At 48.3% G+C, this 23,135-nt stretch overlaps 1 protein-coding gene across 2 annotated transcripts in view; it reads right to left on the bottom strand.

Moving 5' to 3' along the window:
* Nucleotides 1–15,777, bottom strand: part of SCN2B (sodium voltage-gated channel beta subunit 2) — a 136,525-nt gene extending 120,748 nt beyond the window's left edge. The window contains exon 1 of one of the 2 annotated variants that reach the window (XM_085647418.1): nt 15,576–15,777. In XM_085647418.1, the coding sequence (XP_085503544.1) occupies nt 15,576–15,630 (55 nt within the window). In that variant the 5' untranslated portion in view covers nt 15,631–15,777. The remainder of the gene's footprint in view (nt 1–15,575) is intronic. The other variant, XM_085647417.1, reaches the window with a different exon arrangement.
* Between the last annotated feature and the right edge of the window lie 7,358 nt (nt 15,778–23,135).

The following is a 23,135-nucleotide window of genomic DNA, read 5'->3' as shown; positions in this document are numbered from 1 at the left end:
GTGCATGCGCGGTCGGTCGGGGAACGAGACAGGGGTGCCCGCTGTCCCCCTTATTATTTGCACTGGCAATGGAGCCCATGGCCGCTCATGCTAGGCTGGGGCGGTATTTTCCAGGGCTACTGGTCGAGGGACGAGAGCAGCACATAGCATTATATGCGGATGACCTACTGCTCTTCTTGCCGAATGCTGGGGAGGCCTTACAAGGGGCGCGGGGTTTGCTGGAGACGCTGGGGAGGGTGGCGGGACTCCGGGTGAATTGGACCAAGTCTTGCCTATTTCCCACGGGCCCAGAGGGGTTGCTACGCCAGGGGGATGTCCCATGGGAATCCCGGTGTTTGCCTTACTTGGGAACCAGGATCTATCATGATCCCGCTGATTTGTTAGAGGGTAACGTGGGGCGAGCGATAAGAGGGGCGAAAACCTGCTTTGAGTTTTGGGGCACTCTCCCATTGTCGGTGGCCGGCAGGGTCGCCTTAGTGAAAATGGTGATTTTGCCCAGATTTCTTTATTACTTTGGGACTCTTCCAATCTGGATTCCGGGAAAGCTATTTGCTCAGCTGACCTCGTTGATTACGGGGTTCATCTGGGGTGCGGGGAGACGGAGGGTAGCGCTGCTTACTCTACAGCGTCCTAGGAGTGAGGGAGGCCTTGCGTTGCCGGACCTGGAGTCCTATTACCATGCTGCGCAGCTCCAGTGGTTCATGAAGTGGGTGGCGGGGCACATCAGGCGTCCGGAAGAACAGGGAGGGGCGGATCCGAGCTGGTCCCAATTATCGTGCGTGCTGCTCCGGGTGCCGATGAGGAATGCCTCACTTCCTCCGGACTTGAGGGTGGTTCGACAATGCTGGGCGCGGTTGGCTAGGAGGGCGCGTGTGATTATTCCCTATGCACCCGAGATCCCGTTGCGAATGTGTGAGGCGCTACCCCACGGGGGAGACTGGAACCGGTTATTGGCCTGGGAGGAGGCGGGAGTTATGACATTGGGAGACTTGTATGAGGATGGTAACCTGCTACCTTTTGACGACCTTAGGGAGCGGCATGATCTCCCGCGGGGGGACTTCCTATTCCATGCAGCCTTGACTGCGGCCGTCAGAAAGCACTGGCGGAAGGGGATGATGGAGCCGGACACATCTCTTGCCTGTCAGTATGTAGTGATGGGAGCGGGTGTCTATAAGGCGGTGACTTGCCTTTATAGGCGGATTACTGGTGATATGCGGCGACCCCTGGCTGCCCTGCGCGTCAAGTGGGAGGCGGATCTGGGAGCGCCTCTTACGGACAAAAACTGGGAGGAAATCATGGAGCGTCCTTGGAAGTGTACACGAAATGCACGCTTCCAGCTTATACAGTTTTATATCTTTCATAGGGCATACCTTACCCCTCACAAGATAGCTGAGTACTTTGGTGGGCCAGATGCTTGCCCCCGATGTGGTTATAGTGGAGCGACTTTTCTACACATGCTCTGGGACTGTCCGCAGGTGACAGGGTTTTGGGAGGAAGTGGCGACGCTACTCCTGACGGTGACAGAGAGGGACTTGGAGGTAGGCCCGGGGGTCTGCTTGCTACATGGCTTTCCGCACACAGCAAAGACTAAGATCACCAGTAGGTTTATTGATCTAGGGCTGGTCCTGGCCAAGCGGGAGATTACTTCTCATTGGAAGGCGCGGCAGGGCCCTAATTTCTTACGGTGGGCTAGGGAAATGGAGAAATGGGCGGGAAGTGAGGGGACTTATAGATTGTGCTTGGCTCGACGCAGTGACAATGAAAGATCGCACGAAGGGGCCCGGGCATGGATGGCTCTCCTGGACTTGTTCAAAGGTTCGGTTATGGGGGATGGGGGTGATCCGGTGGGGGATGACGGGACCCCGGTTCCTTGAGTGCACTATACAGGGCTTCCCCCCTCTGCTCTTGCGGTACTGTCTGTTGGGATTGCTGGGAGGCGGACTCGACGGGTGGTGGCTGAGGTTTTGATGTACATGTACTTCTGATAGGTACGGGCTACAGGCTTGGGTGGGTGGGTAGGGAGGAGGGGCTCGTTGGGGGGATGTTGGGAGATGGGGTGGGGGTGTTTTAGCTGTCTCGCACACTCATGGTGGATTACTTCTGTGGATGCACTACCTAGTAGCACGGACATTATTGGGGTGAATGCTGTACAGAGGTAGCTTATGTGCCGGGGTGATTATTGCAAGATGTCCTGATTTGGCTGGGGGGAGGACTATGGGGGACGGGGATTGACTGCATTGTGTTCTGTGACCTAATAAAGTTTGTTTAAAAAAAAAAAAAAAATCAGTGTGGGAAGCCCATTTCAGGGGCCTTTATACGGACGAGCAGAGTATGGACATTGTCCTGCCTCTGGCAGCCATTTCCAGCGAGGACGAGGCCCTAGAATTTACTTTAAGTGAGGTGACCACTGCAAGTGGCAAACTTGCAGCAGGAAAGGCCCCGGGGCTCGACAAACTCCCCGGTGATGTCTTTAGGCAGCAACCTGGGATATGGGGTCCCTATTTCCTAGTTCTGTTTAATGCCATATTGGGCGGTATGGAGATTCCCTGTACTTGGCTGGGTGCAGAGATAGTCCCGATTTTTAAGAAGGGCTCTCCTCTGCTTCCAGTCAACTACAGGCCTATCAGCCTTATCGATGTGCCACAAAAAATCTTCGCTCGACTTGTTCTGAACCACCTCCTGGAGTGGATGGAGGACCATGATGTCCTGAGTCCTTTCCAGGCGGGGTTCAGAAAGAATACTTCAACCATGGATCAGATCTTCCGGTTGCTCCTTTTATACTGGAAAACTGTTAAGATGGAGGGAGGCAGTTTATATATGGTCTTTGTGGACCTTCGGTCCGCTTCTGACCTTGTACCATGGAGGAAACTGTGGTCTGTGCTGCGGGATATGGGTGTTCCACCTCAAATTTTGAACATCCTAACGAGGCTCCATGACGAGAATTTTGCCCAGGTTAGGTGTGGGAGGAATGGTGCACTGTCCCCTAGGTTCCCGGTTAGAAGAGGGGTGAGGCAGGGCTGTGTATTGGCCCCAACCCTCTTCTGCCTATATGTTAACGACCTAATCCCGTTTCTGAACGAGGTGCCAAATAATGATGCTCCACTATTGGCGGGTAGGAGGGTACCCGCAATCATGTTTGCCGACGATACCCTCCTGCTCTCCAAGTCCCCCATGGGGATTCAACGGACACTGGACGGCTTTCGGGATTTCTGCAGCCTGCGAGGACTATAGATTAATGTCGATAAAACTAAATACATGATATTTAATCCAACGGCATCCACACGTTTGAATCCGACCTTGGGCAGAGGGAACTTGGAAAGGGTAACTACCTTCACCTATCTTGGGGTTTTACTACAAGAAAATATGTCATGGGGCCCCCAAATTGCTAAATCCCAACTAAAACTTGCACAGCTGACGGGTGGTATAATCAAGGTGTCAAATACTTCACCACTGAAACCAGTGAGTCCCGCCCTTGAGATATACAAAGTGCAAGCAAGAGCAGCAGTCCTATATGGCGAGGAGTTGTGGGGTCACACGAAGATAACAGCAATTGCCAAAACTGAAACTAAATTCATGTGACAATTGCTGTCCCTTCCGCAAAGTACACCTACCCTTCCCCTAAGGTTGGACTTGGGATTAAACCCAATCGAAGATGAACTAGGGATCAAACCCCTAAGGTTCTGGCACAGACTCTGGTCAACGCCTGAACTATCAAATTATAGGGAGGAACTAAAACAGTTACTTACCTATACCGGGGTAAGAAAGATCCATTGGCTAGTATTCATCAAGCAGGAACTGATAAAAATTGGCCTAGAAGCCATGTGGGAAGATCCAGAAAAAGCGTGCAGTGAGATCTCGCGAAAAAACCTTAGTAGGATTTATAAGGAGCATAGATTTAGTTCCACTTTCTGTGCCGTAGCACTGGGCTCACTAACCACTTCTTTCCTTGATCTTAAAAATTGTTGTGCCTTTGAAAATTTTATGGATATTGTATATCCAATTCTTGCCAGGAAACTCTACATACAGTGGAGACTTGGCACTCTTCCGCTCAAAGTCCGCACTAGTAAGTGGTCAGCATCCCCGGACATCTCATGCCCGGGTTCATCTGTGGCATGGGGGACGAACTTCATGTCTTTTTTTTCTGCCCTGCATATAAGAAATCCAGGAGATTTTGGCTGGTACCACTGTGTAGAAACTTGGGGTTTAAGCAATACCAACATGCTTATAGAATTCTAAAGTCAGACACAGCGGCCCCCATAGTATTTGCAATTTCCAAATATCTCTTAGCCATGTGGCTTAAGCGGTGCAAATTAGTTGATATTCAATGCTAACTTGTAGCAAATTGAATTTCATGGAACTAATGGATTTTGATCAGATGGTTTTTTTAAAAAAATCTTTTTTTTATGGTATTAATTATGAATTTTGAAAAGTGTTCTTATACTGATTATGTACCCTTTTATGACATTGTCGAAATAAAGGCTATTTGATTGGTTGTTTGATTGTTAGATTGTGAAACGTCTACTTGACCCACTCTGCACCATTGCACCCATGGAAGGAAAACTCCATCAGAGCCAAAATGACTGGTGAGCTGACAAGGCATCTGGAAGGAGATGAATTCTTACAGGGGAATCAGGTATTCCTAAACATACCAGAGCATCAAAAGATGCTTTCAGAACTTGTGATCAATAGCACATAGGAAGGTGCTCGAGAAAGGGTTCTTGTTGGACCATTCAAAATATGAAGAGCCGGACAGGGGGTTGAATCCGGCTTCGGTAACAAGTACCAGATCATTCAGGGCTCAGGCTTTCAAAACCTGCGACCCTCTCTTCTGAGAAAGCGCCTGAATCAGTGGAACTCACGAAAGAGCGAGGCAACCATCAGCCAGCATTGCCTAGTACCGTTGGGTCAAGGTGACCTCCATGGATCTGGCTTGACCTGCTTGAGCCATGGGATTCATGGCTTGTTCCCTGTACAATGTACAGGGCAGGCTTTAGCACTGGTGGCGCCCAGTGCAACAATCATTTTTGGCACCCCCCCATGACCTTCTCCTCAGATTCCCCCATGACCACCAGGCAAATATGCCCCTCATCTCTCCATTGACCCTTTCTCACATACATTTAATTTGTTTTAAAGCACTGGTAAAAGCTGAGTTTACTAATAAGAATGTATATTTACCTATACAAACCCTTTTCAGCAACCTTAGGAATAGATAAGGAAAGACCTATTTTATGCAGTTTGCATGCAGCTCTTTGATGACTGTTCGTAACAGTCACTGTTCTATATTAGGGTTGTATTTTATGAACTGCAGTGACAAAAGGTATCTCTTTGACAAAAGCAGTAATCCACTCAGCTATCCACATAAAATACAGATCTGTGATCTGTACTGTATGAGTTCTTAGCAGCAGGCATATTAACCATCTGCGCTACTCTATGGAGAGTCAAAACCGCCACTAGACAAAATGCTGATCTCTCTCTCTAGCAGGAACATTAATCACTAGAGTTATCTTGACATTGTTAATGCTGCCTTAAACTGGACACACAAGGAACTCTGCTGCAGGTGTTTTTAAATCATAAGTTATTGCTAAACACAGTGACCACCCCCCCTTTGAGATCAGCGCCCTCTTTCCCAGGTCAGCGCCCAGTGCGACTCTACCAGTCGCACTGCCCTAAAGCCGGCCCTGTCAATGTAATTATTGACAACAGCACAGATACCTCTCTGGCATGCAGCGGGGGTGAGCAGCGGCCCTAGTGGGCAGGACTCAAACTCTCCACAAAAGGCTTCTTCGAGTTAGAAGGAATACCCCCCCCCCAAATGGTACCCTTAGCAAGTAGGACTGAGGGTTAGGAAGGGCGTGGTCAGTTGGCAGGGATAGGGCTGAGCGTTCTATGGACAGGGACAGACCGGAAGTGGGTGTGGCCAACTAGCTTATTTCTATTTTTTAGATCACCCACTTGAGCCAGAGGCCCTAAAACAATACCAGGCATGGGTGAAATATCATTTTTATTGAAGGAACCAGCAGTGCAGCAACGTTATGCATTTATACTAAGAATGTATGATGTTAATGACCCAGTCTGCCTCTATGGACGTGAACCGGAGGCGCGGATGTATATCGTTACAACGCACACTTTTACAACGCATGCACTTACAACGCATTTTTTACAACGCACAATCCATTACAACGCATGACATTACAACGCAGGACACTACAACGCTTTTTTAAAAACTACCTTTACAACGCATTTCCATTACAAAGCATACTACCTTTACAACGCATACCATTACAACACATAATATTAAATTGCATTTAAGGTAAGTATTAGATAGTATAGGGGTAAAAATTACTATTCTAACTCCAGGGGGTGCAACAGTAGGGTAAGTGTTGGATAGTATAGGGTTAAAAATTACTATTCTAACTCCAGGGGGTGCAACAGTAGGGTAAGTGTTGGATAGTATAGGGGTAAAAATTACTATTCTAACTCCAGGGGGTGCAACAGTAGGGTAAGTGTTGGATAGTATAGGGGTAAAAATTACTATTCTAACTCCAGGGGGTGCAACAGTAGGGTAAGTGTTGGATAGTATAGGGGTAAAAATTACTATTCTAACTCCAGGGGGTGCAACAGTAGGGTAAGTGGTTAGAGTGGCAGACCTCGATGCAGAGCACTGGTCCGGGACCAGGGTTCGATTCCCGACGCGGCAGGGTCTCGGGCTATAAATTCATCGGACCTGATATTCTCGCATCAGTGCCTATTCTAGTCATGGGTCCCACGCTGCAACTCTGGGCAATAGCTTGCTTAGTCTCCACAGCGGCCCCAACAGCGCTGGGATGCCTGGCTTCACCATGGGGGTGCCCAGGAGTGGACACTTCACACGGATAGCCAGGAAGGGTTCCTACAGCGGTATGAGTACAGCGCGGAGATACCCCCAGGGGTGATTGGCGCTATATAAGCACATACACACACATTTACATTTACATAGTATAGGGGTAAAAATTACTATTCTAACTCCAGGGGGTGCAGCAGTAGGGTAAGTGTTGGATAGTATAGGGTTAAAATTACTATTCTAACTCCAGGGGGTGCAACAGTAGGGTAAGTGTTGGATAGTATAGGGGTAAAAATTACTATTCTAACTCCAGGGGGTGCAACAGTAGAGTAAGTGTTGGATAGTATAGGGGTAAAAATTACTATTCTAACTCCAGGGGGTGCAACAGTAGGGTAAGTGTTGGATAGTATAGGGGTAAAAATTACTATCCTAACTCCAGGGGGTGCAACAGTAGGGTAAGTGTTGGATAGTATAGGGGTAAAAATTACTATTCTAACTCCAGGGGGTGCAACAGTAGAGTAAGTGTTGGATAGTATAGGGGTAAAAATTACTATTCTAACTCCAGGGGGTGCAACAGTAGGGTAAGTGTTGGATAGTATAGGGGTAAAAATTACTATTCTAACTCCAGGGGGTGCAACAGTAGGGTAAGTGTTGGATAGTATAGGGGTAAAAATTACTATTCTAACTCCAGGGGGTGCAACAGTAGGGTAAGTGTTGGATAGTATAGGGGTAAAAATTACTATTCTAACTCCAAGGGGTGCAACCGTAGGGTAAGTGTTGGATACTATAGGGGTAAAAATTACTATTCTAACTCCAGGGGGTGCAACAGTAGGGTAAGTGTTGGATAGTGTAGTGTAATATTATGCGTTGTAATGGTATGCGTTGTAATGGTGGTATGCGTTGTAATGGAATGCGTTGTAAAGGTAGTTTTTAAAAATGCGTTGTAGTGTCATGCGTTGTAATGTCATGCGTTGTAATGGATTTTGCGTTGTAAAAAATGCGTTGTAAGTGTAGTGCGTTGTAAAAGTTGCGTTGTAAAGGTTGTTCCCCGGAGGCGCTTGTAAACAGATGGATGCATTCTTGATTTTATGTAAATTCACCCTCGTGTGATCTCACGTGTACAGGACAAGGAACTTATATTTTTCTTGTGTTTTTTAAACATCTTTTTGTACTTGTTTCTGTCATAATGTTTGGTTTAAGAGTTTAGTCAGACAACGGCTTAGTTAATGCGTAAAACATAGAAGATAAAAATGATAGTATATCGCCGCCATATTGGACAGTCTTGCAATGGGGGAAGGGTACTCCTCCTCACCACCCCACAGGCTCACTGGCAGGCGAGGCAGTAGAGGTGGAAGAACCACCAAAGCCAGTTCTTAATTTGTAATAAAAAAAAAAAATGAATGCCAGGGCCCTTCCCAGGAGGCCACTGCAGCTTGCACGACCCAGTGCCCCTACCAGCGCTGCCAGGTACATACCAACACAACTAGTATTAACCATCACACTCCTACAAGAAGGCCAGTTCAGACTATTGCAGGCCCCCAAAGCTATAAGAATGGCTTGGGCAGCAAGTGTCAGTCCTTTTAAATGTTTATCAATAGACAGCTGTTGTGTGCGCATCTTTAATTTAGACAAACAGGGCCATCATGTGGCAAACTGTCATAAGTATCGGTGTTGGCAATTAAGTACCCAGTGCCCAGCACGGAAACGAGGGGCTCAACTTAAGCACTGCTGAAGGCTCCAGTCGAATGCCAGGCTCTAGCTCAGCTTGAAGTCTTCTTGGAACCACGAGTGAGCCAGGCCTTCATGTTGCTTTTGCCGCCCAGCTTCTTACCTCAGTCGCCAACCCCGATGCCACAGTTCCCTCCTCCTCAACTCCTGCATCGGAGGAGGTGCTGCACAATGCTGCACCCTGCTCGTTTTGCAGATAGTCTGAAGATGTCGACCCTGCAGAATGCCGTGAAAGTGGCGATAGAGGGATGGTATGCTAATGAGCACTTTCACAGCAGTCGGGAGAGTCTTAATGGTCAACCCTCTGAGACACTGGCATCACCGCGGTGGCAACGAAACGATCTGCAGGGCGTGGGCACCGTTTCAAAGCCTGCCAGCATCTGAGCGCTGTGCTTCACCTCCGTCACGTGACCTCGGCGGGTTCCCCCAGGCCCAGACCTTTGTGTTGTTAATGGTGTAATTGACACCACGAAGGTGTTGAACCTCCCATGAAATATCATCAAATCACTCTCTATGTGAAGTCAGGGGAAGCTGCCGATGACATTGATGTCAAAATGAATAACTTTGTAATTTTTGGCAGAAAATCTTCTGTTTTCATTTAACATGTTTCCTCTGTTTCACCTGCATGTTTTGTCCACGGTGTACTCAAGGAGGTACTCGAAGCATTAACCTTTGATATAAAACCGCAGAGGGCAAGAGAAACCTATCCAGCAGCTGAACTGCACAATATAAAACCACCTGAGATCAATCCTGGCTTCTCTGATTGACCAACTTGTGTGATCCTCGGCCATTCCATTATTTGACTGTGTCTTCTTTTCCTTTATCATCACACTTGAGTGCACCTTGAAATACATTGCTCCAGAATGTGCATTGTACAAAAGCCTCTCTAGTATAAGTTTTATTATTCTAAATTATTGCCACGTTTATAATAAAAAAAGGTAGGCCACATATATAGTGTGCACTCTTAGTTCACTGGTGACATCATCGTCAGTTCAATGGGGGTGAGCATGAATGTTTCTAAGTATATGTTTAACAAGCATTTACAATGCAATGGTCTCTGCAATATTATAGGTAGAGCTATTGGTATTGCTCATTATTTTTTAATCATTTTTGTATCCCTAAATAAATGGCATTGTCATTTCTATTGGCATTAGCTTTTTTTTGCATATGTGATACCTATTGCATTAGCAGAGAGAGAGTGAGGTAGTGAGATAGAGAGAGAGAGTGAGGTATTGAAATAGAGAGTGAGGTAGTGAGAGAGAGTGAGGTAGATAGAGAGTGAGGTAGTGAGATAGAGAGTGAGGTAGTGAGATAGAGAGAGTGAGGTAGTGAAAGAGTGGAAAAATAAACTGCCTTAACTGCCGCTGCTCGGCTTCCAGGAGCAGTGGAGCTCTTTGGAACCTTAAAGCGGCAGTGTCAAATTCTTGCTTATGACAGTATTCGCCACCTACTTACAGCATTTTCTGAAGATCTTTTAATTTTCAAAAAACGACAAAAATGCGATTTTGCCGCATAAAAGGCATTTGGGGGGGGGGAGGTGTGTGTGTGTGTGTGTGTGTGTGTGCGTGTGCGTGCGTGTGTGTTTTCTCCTTAAACTGAGTTTTAAAGGGACATTTGAAGTGTAAATGTGCTCTGCGGTCCCAGCACATAGGCAGAAATACCATAATGTTTAGGAATGACAAAGAAGATCCTGTGACCGAGAGAATAGTATCAGAATCGACTTTTAACTTCAAAAAAATACATTTAAAGTGATGGTTTCTATGAGACTGAGCTTGGGGTGGGGGCTAGCGAGGAGCCATATAAAATGCCTTCCATGATTGACCACCTGACCCATGATGTGCTTAAGAGATCCTGTTCAGGAGGGACTCAGACCTGTCCAGACGTGACTCCAGTCATCTGGGAGTCAGGCCTGTCCATCAGATGTGCACTGGACTGTAAGCCATCCTCGATTACTCTTCCAAAATACTCAGGGGAGAGGCTGCACGGGAAATTTCGTAGATGCGATTTCCAGAGCAATATAACCAGGGCAGCAGGATTCTGCACTAATATATATCCTGTGGTCACTTTTATCATGCTCAATTGTAAAGAAAGTATGCGTGCTTGTCTCACACTGCGATAAGGTCTCAGTTTGGCTGACACAGCACAACTACATCCTCTAATAGAAGGTACTGCTAACTGCATTCATTGAACCCCACACAACCTGCAGTGGACCCCCCCAAAAAAACCACACTGATACTGTGCCTCATTCTTCTGCAGGGCCCGCTCACATTAACATATTTGGCACCCATCTTTCTCCACTGGTCCTTCATGTTATCTTACAACGTACCCCAAATTGAGTTTATTAACCCTTAATACTACATTAAACTGCGCCTCATGGTCTCTCTACACTACCCCTGAAGGTCCACCCAAGATCGTCTCCATTGGCCATGCACACTAACATCAGAAACTCTGCATGGCCCTCACACTTCCATAAGAGCATACATCGTTCCCACTAAGGCAATACTCTACCTTACATGCACGCCCACAGTCCACTACATAGATTATGCACGTTTAATCAAAATACACTTGACAGGAAATCTCTGTTCCCCCAAGACATTCCAATGGTGGTCCAATCTTCGACAGACCTGCGCAATGTCACAATCTGCCCCACCTGCCTCCATGGGCTTTTCACACTACTTTAAAGTGTGCACCCAGTCATCCCCCTGCACCAGTGCACCACTGTGCACTGTGGCTCCCATTGCGTTCACTACAGCCTACACATAGCCGTACAATGCGTTAACCACTCTGTGCACAATATGCCACCGAACTCTGCATTGTCACAGAATGTGCCCTCAAGTACACCACTAAATAAGGTCTAGACTTAAAAACAAAAAATATGGCACATGGTTCAAAACTCAAATCACCTGAAAAGAGGTTGAAGGGTGGAAACATGTGGGTACTAGTCCACAGGATGGAAACTTCAGAAGCGGATACAAGGCAAGGCACACCATGGACTGCAAACATCTTTCAGCTGTCGTGCACTCTAGCATACGGCTCTAGGCAAGAGAAGGCCCTCAAGAGAAACTTAAAATATTTGCAATATTTCTTCGCAGAAAGACTGGGCAAGGTACAGAACTGCCTTCAAGCAAGGTGGCGGTGACATAGTGAATTCAAGAAGGTCAGAGACACCACAGGGTATGGTAAAAGAGGTAAATCTGCAGACTGAGAGGTGAACAGAGAAGGCGATTCAATAAAACATTATTACTCTAACTTTGCTTAAAAACCACAAGGCCAGTCGGACATGGGTTTGACTAGCTTGGCACTACAAGGGAAGAGATGGGCCTGTCCCGCATGGCATTACTAGTTCAGTATGGGCCTCTCCAGCTTGGCACTACAAAGATACACAGAATGGGCCTGTTCAACTAAGAATCGTGTGGTAGCCAGAGATGGATGTGTTTAGCTAGTCACTACAAAGAGAGTCGAGAGGGGCCTGTCCAGTGAGACACTATACGGACCACCAGAGATGGTCCTGTCAAGTTCAGCACTACAAGGCCAGAGATAGACCTGTTCAGCCTGGCACTACAAGTTCAGTATGGGCCTGTCCAACTTGGCACTACAAGTTCAATATGTGCAAAGATCGTCAGAAATGGGCCAGTTCAACTAAGCATCCTATGGTAGCCATAGATGGGTGTGTCTAGCTAGCCACTCCAAAGGCAGTGAAGAGGGGGCCTGTCGAGTGACACACGAGGAGGACCACCAAAGATGGACCTGTCCAGCTCGGCACTACACGGTCAGAGAAGGGCCTGTTCAGCCCGGCACTACAAAGGTAAGTCATACATGGGCCTGTTCAACTTAGCACAGGATTGTCAGCGAGAGATGCACATTTCTAGCTAGGCGCTACAAGGCCAGGCAGAGATACACAAGTCCAGCTAGGCCCTACATTGCCAGTCGGGGATGGGCCTGTCCGGATTTCTCATTCACCCCTGTTCTCCAAGACACAGCTCTCCCCTTCTATTCCATGATGTCAGCTCTCCTAATGAGAGTGCGCTCCGGCTTGTCCCTAAGTAACAGCCGCCCACCTCCGCGTGGAGATGTATGCGTCACCAGAGGCGAGCAAGAGCCTGGCGTGCACAGATCAGATGCGCCGGACGAGACCCCCCTCCCCCCCCCCTCCGACCGCCCCCCCCCCCCCCCCCCCGCTTTGGGATATTACTGGACCGGTCCAGGAGCCATCGGCAGTAAAGAGGACTAAAAACAGCTGCAACCAGCGGCCGTTAAAATCCAAACGTAGGCCGCCTCCCTTCCCACTATCTCTCTCTCTCTCTCTCTCTCTCTCTCTCTCTCTCTCTCTCTCTCGACCTCCTTTCTAACCGGCACATCCAAAACCAACACATCTGGAGTCCATCAGGCCAGAGCTGCACGGGCGGCCGCCCTCCCCCTCTCCCTTATCCGCAAACTCCGTTTTGTTTGAAATTACACAAGAGACCGCAGACCAGTGAAAGCTCTGTCCCAGCCCTGGAGGCAAATGTGCTTTCCCCGGAGTCTGGGGCGTCTCCTATTCTCTGGGGCCCTTGAGGCCTGGTCAGTGCTAGACAAAACTGCAATATTATACACCTATTGCCCAACAGCCCTTGGTTTTCGATTAACAACCTCTGACAATGCTTTGTAAAAGAAAAGCCCAGAACTGGAGCACTGCTTCTTTGCCGACAGGGTACCGTCTGGTAAATCGAGAGAGAGGCCAGGGAATGTATGAGCATACATGGTCCTCGACCTAAAAACTACCACCTCTAATAAATCCCACTCAACGCTACCAGACAATCTCATGAGATAAAGTACAACGCTTCCTATGTTAAAGAAATGTTCTGTTTTGAATTGTGAAATCTTTACTCTATTTTTACATGGTCTTTGTGCACGATTTGCAGGCAACGTATGTTGCTGTGTGGGCCTGTATTATGGACCTTAGAGCCAAGCTAGATCATTGGCCGGCTGGGCTCTCCCCGTCATACTGCTGGTTCTGTGGTAGATTGACACCGTCCAGAAACCAGTGGCGTAAAATAGGCTTCCGCAGTGCAGGGGGGGGGAGGGGGGGGGGGTCTCCAGGGGCCTCCTCAGCACAGCACCCTGCCCTGAGAGTTCCTGATTAAGTTCGGAGGGTGCCCTCGTGTACCTTGCAGGGGGGGGGGGGGCGCCTCCTTCAGGACAGTGGTGCATAGTGCAAGTGCTGCACGAAAGGGGCGGCGCCACATTCCGTGGGGCAGTCCCCCCATCTGCCCAACAGATGCAAATGCTGCTGTTCAAGTGTGCCCACTAGTCCCAGTGCCGGAGTGGCGATGAAATAGTGCTGCCCTGACTCTCACCCTAAGGGCGCTGGCACACTAGTGTAACTCGCTCTACCACGCCCGTCAAGGGCACGGGTCCAACTCCTTCACGTGCGGCACGTACCGCATCTCCCCATCACAGGGCGATGGTCCAACAGTGCATTAATTCATCACCAACAAACAGCTAAGAGGCAACAGTGCAACTCTCCCTTCCTGGACCAGTAGGACAGTGGCGCAACAGTGCAGCTCTCCCTTCCTGTGCCATTAGGACAGTGGTGCAACAATGCAGCTCCCCCTTCCTGGACCATTGGGACAGTGGTGCAAAGGTGCAACTCTCCCTTCGTGGACCATTAAGACAGTGGTGCAACAGTGCAGTTCCCCCTTCCTGTGCCATTAGGACAGTGGTGCAACAGTGCAGTTCCCCCTTCCTGTGCCATTAGGACAGTGGTGCAACAGTGCAGTTCCCCCTTCCTGTGCCATTAGGACAGTGGTGCAACAATGCAGCTCCCACTTCCTGGACCATTGGAACAGTGGAGCAACAGGGAAGTCCCCCCCCCCCCCTCTTTCTGTACCATTAGGACAGTGGTGAAGCAATGCAGCTCCCCATTTCTGGACCATTAGGTCAGTGATGCAACAATGCAGCTCCCCCTTGCTAGACCATTGGGACAGTGGTGTAACAGTGCAGCTCCTCCTTCCTGGACTATGAGGACAGCGGCGCAATAGTGCAGCTCCTTTACACGAGGCACGGATGCGACAGGGCAGCTCTTTCACACAGGACCATGGTACAGTTAAGATACACAGGACAGGCGAGCAAACGTGCTGCTCTTCCAATCTGGACAGTGCGGCAGGGCCACAGCTCTAACCTCTCACAGTAATGCCATACTGAAGTTCTGTCACGCAGGTCAGTAGTGCAGTGCGCAGGTCCTCGTGCCTCCTAAACACAACCAGGGCAGTGGTGCATTACTGACGCTCTACCCAAAGAGCAGTGACAGACTATTGCCCCGGACTCCCAAATCCCTTCCCCCCCAGCAGCCCAGACACACAGGGGCAGTGGCACAGTAGTGCAGCAGAACATCACCAGTGCCACGCCGAACAAAGGGGCAGTGATGCAGGCGGCTCAAACATAAAGGCAATTGTGCACACAAGGACGCCACACGCAGGGACGCCAAAGCCCAGGGGCAAGGGTGCGGTACTGACGTTGGGACAAATATAACAGAGGCAAGTTATGAAACGCGGCGCTACGGAGGGCGCGAGTTCGAAACTCAGCCTTCGATCCCTGGCGGACAAGTCATTAATTGTGGTGTTTGTAACATCTGTCATTTATAGCGCTTAGAAATAGTAAAAGGGCGGCGTGTAACGCCATCTAAAAATTATCCCTGCAGCTGTGCAGTCTTGGTCAGTCAGTCCCAAAACTCGCATTAATATCTTGATAGCCCAGAAATATAAATGAAACCGCATTTTCTCTATCTGGAATTCCTCGTGAAAGCGTGATGATTTCTGTGTGTTTTGCACAGTCACTGCCCCCAGCTGCGCTGCCGCATTAAATCCGTGTACGCAGCAGCCTCCGCATGCCCCTGCCCCCACCCCTCTCCCGTTGCACCCATCCTCATTGCAGGGTGGCGGGGAATGTCCCTCTTCGGGTGGGCTGCGGATAAAGCCCCCACTCCTCCCCGGGCTGCGCTGCAGGTACGCATGCAGTGTGTGTATCCGAGCCTTACCACCCCACTTACCACTGCAGATAATGGCGGTCAGCACCAGGAGCCCGGGGGCTGCCCTGCTCCCCATGGATGCGCTATGCGGTGTTCCGGTTTGATACGCTATTTGCTGCGCTAAGAGCCGCTCGGTATTTTTCCGGGACGCTGCTTTTATTTCCCAGCCCTGGATAACGCCTGAAACATGGCGGGGCCCGGAGCTGCCAGCACTCGGGGTGGGGGTGGGTGGGCTGGGGGTGGTGTTTTCTTTGGTTCGTAGAATTCACGGCGCGCGGCGCGGGAGGGCCGAGAATGCGCATTCTACGCAGGGAGCAGAGCGGGACTGGGACCAGGGCGAGGGGTGCGCTTAACGTCGCTTATATTATAAACACAGTCACATATCTGGCAATAACGACTCTAGTCGCGATGACGCTTATACCCTAATTTATATAAGTGTGTAAAATGCCTTCTGCAGACGAGGAGCAGGTCTCACCGAGGGAGAAGGATGGGTAGTGGGTAGCCAAGAACAGAGTGAACGCGGAGATGCCCCTCCCCCTTTACCACAATATATCATGTCGTCTCTGTAGGGGAGGTGGGGACAGGAGACGCAGGAGAGGGAACAGATGGCAGCACACTTCCGAGCTCTCTCTGGTATAGACGATGCTGAGGGTCACAACCTCACCAAAAATAATGAATAAGGTTGGACGCAGGCGCATTGTCTTTGTCCCCAAACACGTCTGCTGCAGGTGCGTCACACCCTTTTACTATTTCACCGGTTTTCATTAGCCCACTGAGCCGCCATACTATTATTTTAGGGCTCGAACTAGTGTTAACACCTATCATTACTGTAAGGGCTTAGCCCACCGAGTTAACGAATTGGAATGGAAATCTGTGACCTGCGCAGTACACAGAGCTCTTCAGCAGGCGCATTAACCCGCTGAGTGATCACACCTGGACTTGCACGTCTGTCCTACCAGCATCTCACATATGTTTTTCTGCATCATTAACACACTGAGCTATCATCGCCGGAAATGGAACTTGTCAACTGCAAATCAGACACATATCTGAGCAGCCGGTGCAATAACCCATTCCTGTCTTGTTTGAATCCAGCAGGTGACTGCAAGGGACATGCGCATCGCTGCCGCAGGGGCATATCCCCCCCAGGCTATAGAACCGCCCTGGACAAGAAATGCACTCCGTGCACGCGGTCTCAGTGTAGTCGCTCGAGCGCTTTTACATGTTCACTGAAATGGAACCCATGACAGAGAATCCCCCAAAAACAAAAGTTAAAGAAACACGGGCTACTTTTAGTCCGATGCTGCTGAGAAAAAAACAATGCTGCTGAGGAAATAGAGGCCTCCAATCTTACAAAATAATACAGTAAAAGGCAGAGCTAGAGAGGGGTGAGGGATATTGGCAGGGACAAGAAAATCAGTGGCTTTCCTTTAAACAAGCATTTACAATGCAATAGGTCTCGCAATGACATTGTTGTGAGCTATTGGCATTGAAAATTTCATTTTTTTCCCTTCGTGAAGCATTAATCAAATGGTGTATAGTATGCCATAGTGCATGACAGCAACAATCGCCTGCTAAATATGAAATTTTAATAAAACAAAAATACATGTGGGCGCACCACACAAACAGAATCATAAAGAAACACAAATAGATATGCGAAATGTAAAGTAAGAAAACACATGGATCCTGCCACTTAGAGCAGCATCAATTAGTTTGTTTCTAGTAGAAATAAGAAAATAGACCAGTTACACAGCATTCCTGGCGGGGAGTTCTCCTCCAGAGAAAGTCCTGGCACTGAATGCGGCAAGGAACTGGGGAGTAAGCAGGCTTATTGTTGTATTGGGACCGAGTTTGGCGATGATTATGGATGCGTGGGTGGGAGGGAGCTTGAGCCCGTAGGCTGCCAGCCCCGGATCTCATCTGCCTTCCACTTCATTTCCTGGAGCTCCCAGCACGGTGGTAAAGTAAAATGCAATACCATTTCGGGTTCCAGTATTGCATTTTAACCCTTTCGCTGCGGCGGGAATTCCGCCGCAGCGCTGTGGGGTGCGGGGGGGCAGCGCGGTGGCGCTGTGCTCATGACGGAGCCGCTCCGTCATGAGCCACGGTTGAGCTGTGCTCATGACGGAACGGTTCCGTCATGACTCCGCCCATTTGCGTTGTCCCCCCGCACAGGCGGGGAAACAGCGCCGCGTAGGCGGAGCGGCCGCCAACGGCCGTGACATGACGGAACCGTTCCGTCATGAGCACACGGCAACCGTGGCTCATGACGGAGCGGCTCCGTCATGAGCGGGGAAGGGGTTAAAACATACAAGTTTGGCAAAAAAAGGGTTGGGCAGCAGCACAAGAGTAAAGAAACGGTTGCAACCGCCATTGTGGAACCGGTTCAGGTTCCGGTATTTTATAAAGAGCCAGACAGAGTGGACAGGTAGAGTGGTCCTGGCTCCAGCGAGGCATCAAAATGCAGAGGGCGGCGGAAGGCCCGTTACAGAATGTGATGAATATCTCCTGAAGCTGGTCGGCGAAGACACGATGCCCCTTGAATCACATATTTACCCCCTATAAAAATGCCCTCGCGGAGAGAACACGACATAGGGACACGTTCCTCCAACAATTTTATAGGTAATTGCCAGTGAGATAAACAGGGCATGAATGTAGTGAACACAGGAAAGGGTTTTTAGAGAACATAGGTTAGTGACGATGCGGAGTAAGAGTTGCAGTTTCAGCTGAGATTAGGCGAAAATATAGGAAAACTGTCAACACATATGCTTGACTAACCTCGTTAGAAGTCCAGGAAAAGTCGATTATGCGGGTAATACTTCATTCACCCTTGTTGTACACCTTTGTTTATTGTGAGAATTATCCTGTGAATGGCAGTGTTTAAATGTGGCACCCTCTACACAGTTTTATAAACTGGAAACGAAATGGAAATAAATATATTTTAAATGTTGGTGCCTGAGAGCTAGAGCTGGTGCTAAACTCAATGAGAGGAGGGTGTGGGTGGATGAGTGAGCAAATGAGTAAGATCTGGCACTTCGGGGATATTCCATGTCAGCAGCTTGAAAGTCCTGCTGCTGTCACTCAGAACCCGGTGGTCACTGTTGTTAAATCTGCTGTAATATCCTGCAGTGTTTTCACTGTCACTTACTGTAGGTCCATTTACTGCGATCCTCTTAGAATGACTAAAGACAATATGAGCGGCCAGAATCACACAGAGAGTTAGCACGGAGCTGGGACCTCCTCTCTTGAAACTCTGGTCCTGGGTCCACCCACTATCACTAATCTCATTAAAATGATCTCATTAGAATGGTTGACTGCGGCAGAAACATCTGTTATATACAGTGTCACTGGAATTATGTGATCCTGCGGCCGCTGAGATTCTCGCATAATTATAGAATTGCCGCACTTGCCACATAATCCATCATCTGCTGCTTAATGTGCAGGTTTAAAAAAAAAATGTTCCTAGCTCAAATGGTGCAAAAGTTACTAAAAATGCAGCGACGTTGACACGCTGACGAAGGCCTGTTGAAAAGTTGAACTGGTCACCTTTCTATTGCTTTTTGTTATATTTGAATTTTCAACTGGTCCTAATGATGTGCAATCAATCAAATTTAAAAATGAAGAAATAATGATGTAATACTATTAAAAAAGGTGCCACATTATGCCGCAAAATTTACCTTTTCTTGCCACATAATTTACTAAATCCTGCCACATAACTTGGCCCTTTCCTACCGCAAAATTCCAGTGGCCCTGGTTACATAGTGCGATATATTTGGGGGAGGGGATAAGCCAGTGCCTTCAGGTACCGAGCTTATTACACTAACCGTTCTAATGTTCTTTCTTGTGGCACCGCCCCCACATTCGCAGATCTCACCCCACTGCACTCATCGTAGCTCCCATACTTTTTTGCACTTCAACCTCTAAAGTTAAGATTCACAATGAGGAGCTGAAGCGAGATGTGTGAAAGGAACGGGTGGGCATAGACTTTGTATATGTCAATCAACTTGGTTTCTTTATACTTAGGAATGTTAAAAATAAACACAGGTTTTTCTGTAATTTAATATATAGTGCGAACTCGACTCGAAGGTAATGGAGCCCTTTACCTGAGCACCAGTTACTTTACATACGGTCACATCCTTGTGTTTTTCGGCACAGGGAGATTAAGTGATTTGCCCAAAATCACAGGATGTTTAGCAGCGCCGAGAGTCGCATCTTGTTTCTCAGTTCCAAATTGGGCAGCCCTGACCGTTTCGCCACCCTCCCCCAGTGGGTGTAGTTTGATGGGTTTTTCTATAAGAAACAAAAATGATATTTTTTTCAGTGACATTGCAGTATGTTTTCTCTGAAGAAATGTATTTGTGCAGATTATCGGAAATTTGGACTGCTTTTAGTCATCTTACGATACAGAATGTGCAGGGGGGAGCCCATGGTTGCGGTGAGAGAGGTGGAGGAGCCAAAGAGAGAGACAAAGGTTGAGACACAGGGAGGTCTCTATTGAAGTAACATCACTGCCTTACAGAGTGTTTATTAACCGTGAGCGCTTTATACAAGATACATCTGGTGCTAAGAAAATCAGCGTTTCTCCAGGAGGCCAGCAGGTTGATCTAAACACCTATATCTGTGTACATTACTGACTCTGGGGTAACACTTCTTCACAGCACTCACACTCACCTTGGACTGCCCCCGTGTCTCGCAGGGTCAGCACAGACAGCGTGATGACCACACAGAGTGAGGAGCTCAGAGCCCCCCATCTCCATTGCAGCACTGCAGGGTCGCCCTCCTCAGCACTCACTAACAATCGGATCCCCCGCTGCAGCCCTCTGACAGCACACACAGCCCGCACACCGTCCTGATCCTCGCGAGCCCAAGAGGGAGAAGAGCACACCGTGTGATCTTGCACCAATGAGAGCCGGTGCAGGTGGTCACTCAAAGGTTGCTGGGCAGAGCATCCACGAGTAGCACTCTGTAGGACATAGAGGGTGGGGAGCACGGGCTCTTCATCTCAACGAACAGGAAGACTCCTGAAAATTGACGGCGGAGCTACAATGGATCGTTGCGTGATAGAATTAGCCATAGGTCGATTGTACTGTAAACAAGCAATGGCCGTGCGGCCGTGAACGGCCGTGCGGCGCGAAAGTGAAAGAAAACCAGTGGTGCGCACGCACCACAGAGGAGTGGGAACGAGGGAGCACTACAGCGGCAGCGAGGCGAACGCGCGCTGCTGCACGTGCTAGACACGGACGGGAATGGGCTGAGCAAAGGCGAGACATGCGGCCGCCTTTGCCCAATTGCGTGCCTTTAAAAAAAAAAATACGCGAAAACCAATGGCTGCCGGCAAAAGCAAAATCACATGCGAGAGTGTGTGGTCAGCTTCCAGAACCCCCTTACAAGACGTCTCGCGCTGCGCGGGCAGTGTTGCGCACTGCAACGCTAGGCGCGAGACCTAAAAACTAAGCAATGAACACAAGTAAAGAGGCTCAGGGCGAAGCTGCTGGTATGGAACATAAGGCACCCACGAGCCAAAGGACACATTATGAGCAGGGCCACTGGAGTTATGCGGCAGGAGAGGGCCAAATTATGCAACAGAGTTGAGTAGATTATGCGGTAAGAAAAGGCAAATTATGCGGCGTAATGCAGCACATGTTTTACTAGTATTACTTCATTATTTTGTACTTTGTTCACTTGTTAACACTGTCTGGGTATTTGGGGCACCTCATTAGTACCAGTTTAACACCCAAATCTAGCAATAAGCAACAGAAATGGCACCAGTCAACCTTTGCAAAAGTCCTTCCACCATGCGGCAACATGTGCAGCTGCATTGTTAGTAACTTTTGAGAACCGTTTGAGCTTGAAACTACATTTGTTTTGTTTAAATCTGCAGATTAGGCAGCAGATGATGAAATTATGCGAAAATCGCCATGGCCGCACAATCGCATTATTCCAGTGGCCCTGATCATGAGCTCTGAAGAAAATACAGAGATCTTTTAAACAAACAAGTTTGTAGCACACTTGTACTTCCCACCTTAAAGCATTATCTTCAGTAGAGTAGCAAGAATGCCAGCCCTGAGGGAGGCAAGGAAAAAGACCACTTTCGCTGTTGTTGGGTAAAATACAGCTTTGTCAGGGTTCAATAAGCTCCTCTCTCAGGGTTCTAGCACCCGGTACCACTGCACCGGCTGCACCAATGATACTAACACCCATGATTACCTTTCTACGAGGCACAGGGCGGAGGCTAGAGTTAGAGAAGTTGCAAATTATTTATTGTTCAGCTAATTAAAACCTTAACAAATGTACACCTGTACAGGCAGAAACAAATAATTAAAAACATACTGCTTGCGGAACCATAATTTACTAACAGAATGAAGTCAAAACCTCAAACTCCACTAAGTGAGAGAGGTAGTTAAAATACTAGAGAAAGTGCAGAGTGCAAAGAGCAGCAGACATCTATGCTGTAGTTGTTTCGAATTGTGAGAACAACAGCTAAAGAAAGCACAAGAAAAAGTGAATAGTGCTGAGGCAACGAACAGCTATAGCATAATTAATGCATATCAGTCGATAAGGAAGAAGCACAGGCAAAAGAGCACAGTGCTAGAAGCAGCAAGACACAATACGCTGGGCAACGGCATGGCGGCAAGACACCGTGCCAGATGTTTAAGGGTGCTGAAAACCAAGGGTGTAGCTAGAAAAGTATAATACACTCCACTTTGATGATACCTCAAAGGCACTGAGGGAGCGAAGCAATGAGGTCCAACTGTCCCTACTACTTTTTAGGACGGGGTGGTGGTGCTGAGGGGAAGTTATGCACCTAATAATTCTTTTGATCCCCTTTTCTACTTTTCCTTTTTATTTTCCTTCCTGCTTTTTCTTATTGCCATGCTTTTTTCTCCCCCATCTATTTTCTTTCCATTTTGATCAATTCCTTTTCCCTTTCTCTATAGCTGTTGCCCCAGAGCAACATTTCGGCCCCTACATCATCTCTGTCATGACATTATGGTGAAATGTTAGAATGTTACTTATAAGCTTCTTCGGAAATAACAGAGGGCAGGCACCCCCAAAAGCAATTATTGCACCCTCACTTCGGCATTCCCCGCCGTAGATGCTTACGTTGGGGGTTGCCTGTACCACTGCTGAAAATGGCGCATCAAGCCAAGAAAGGGACGCATTTAGCACCACAGTGTGTCGATGCAGGGACATGAACAGTAAAACTGGGTCACAGAGTTACACAGGCATATTGAAAAAGTGCCAGGCGCCAAGGTATGGAAACAAACAAAAGACAACATTATAGAGAGCAGCTAAATGGAGCAGAGTTATAGAGGGACAGCCTCGCACGAAGGGAAGTTAAGATTAGGGTTAGTATTATGGCTAGTTTGGGGAAGGGTTAGTCTTGGGGTTAGTTGGAGTTAGGGTTAAAGATAGGGCTAGAGCTAGGGTGATTTTTAAAGCTAGTCGCAGGCTTACGTTTAGCAGTATCACTGGAATTATGTAGCAGGAGAGAGCCAAATTATGACGCAGGGTTGAGTAAATTATGCGTCAAGAAAAGGTAAATTATGCAACGTAATGCAGCACATTTTTAAATAGTATTTC

Source organism: Triturus cristatus, chromosome 3_2, assembly GCF_964204655.1.
Source record: "Triturus cristatus chromosome 3_2, aTriCri1.1, whole genome shotgun sequence".
In the NCBI taxonomy this organism is placed as follows: Eukaryota; Metazoa; Chordata; class Amphibia; order Caudata; family Salamandridae; genus Triturus; species Triturus cristatus.
The sequence above is the reverse complement of the archived record's forward strand: the minus strand, read 5'-3'. Positions and strand labels throughout refer to the sequence as shown.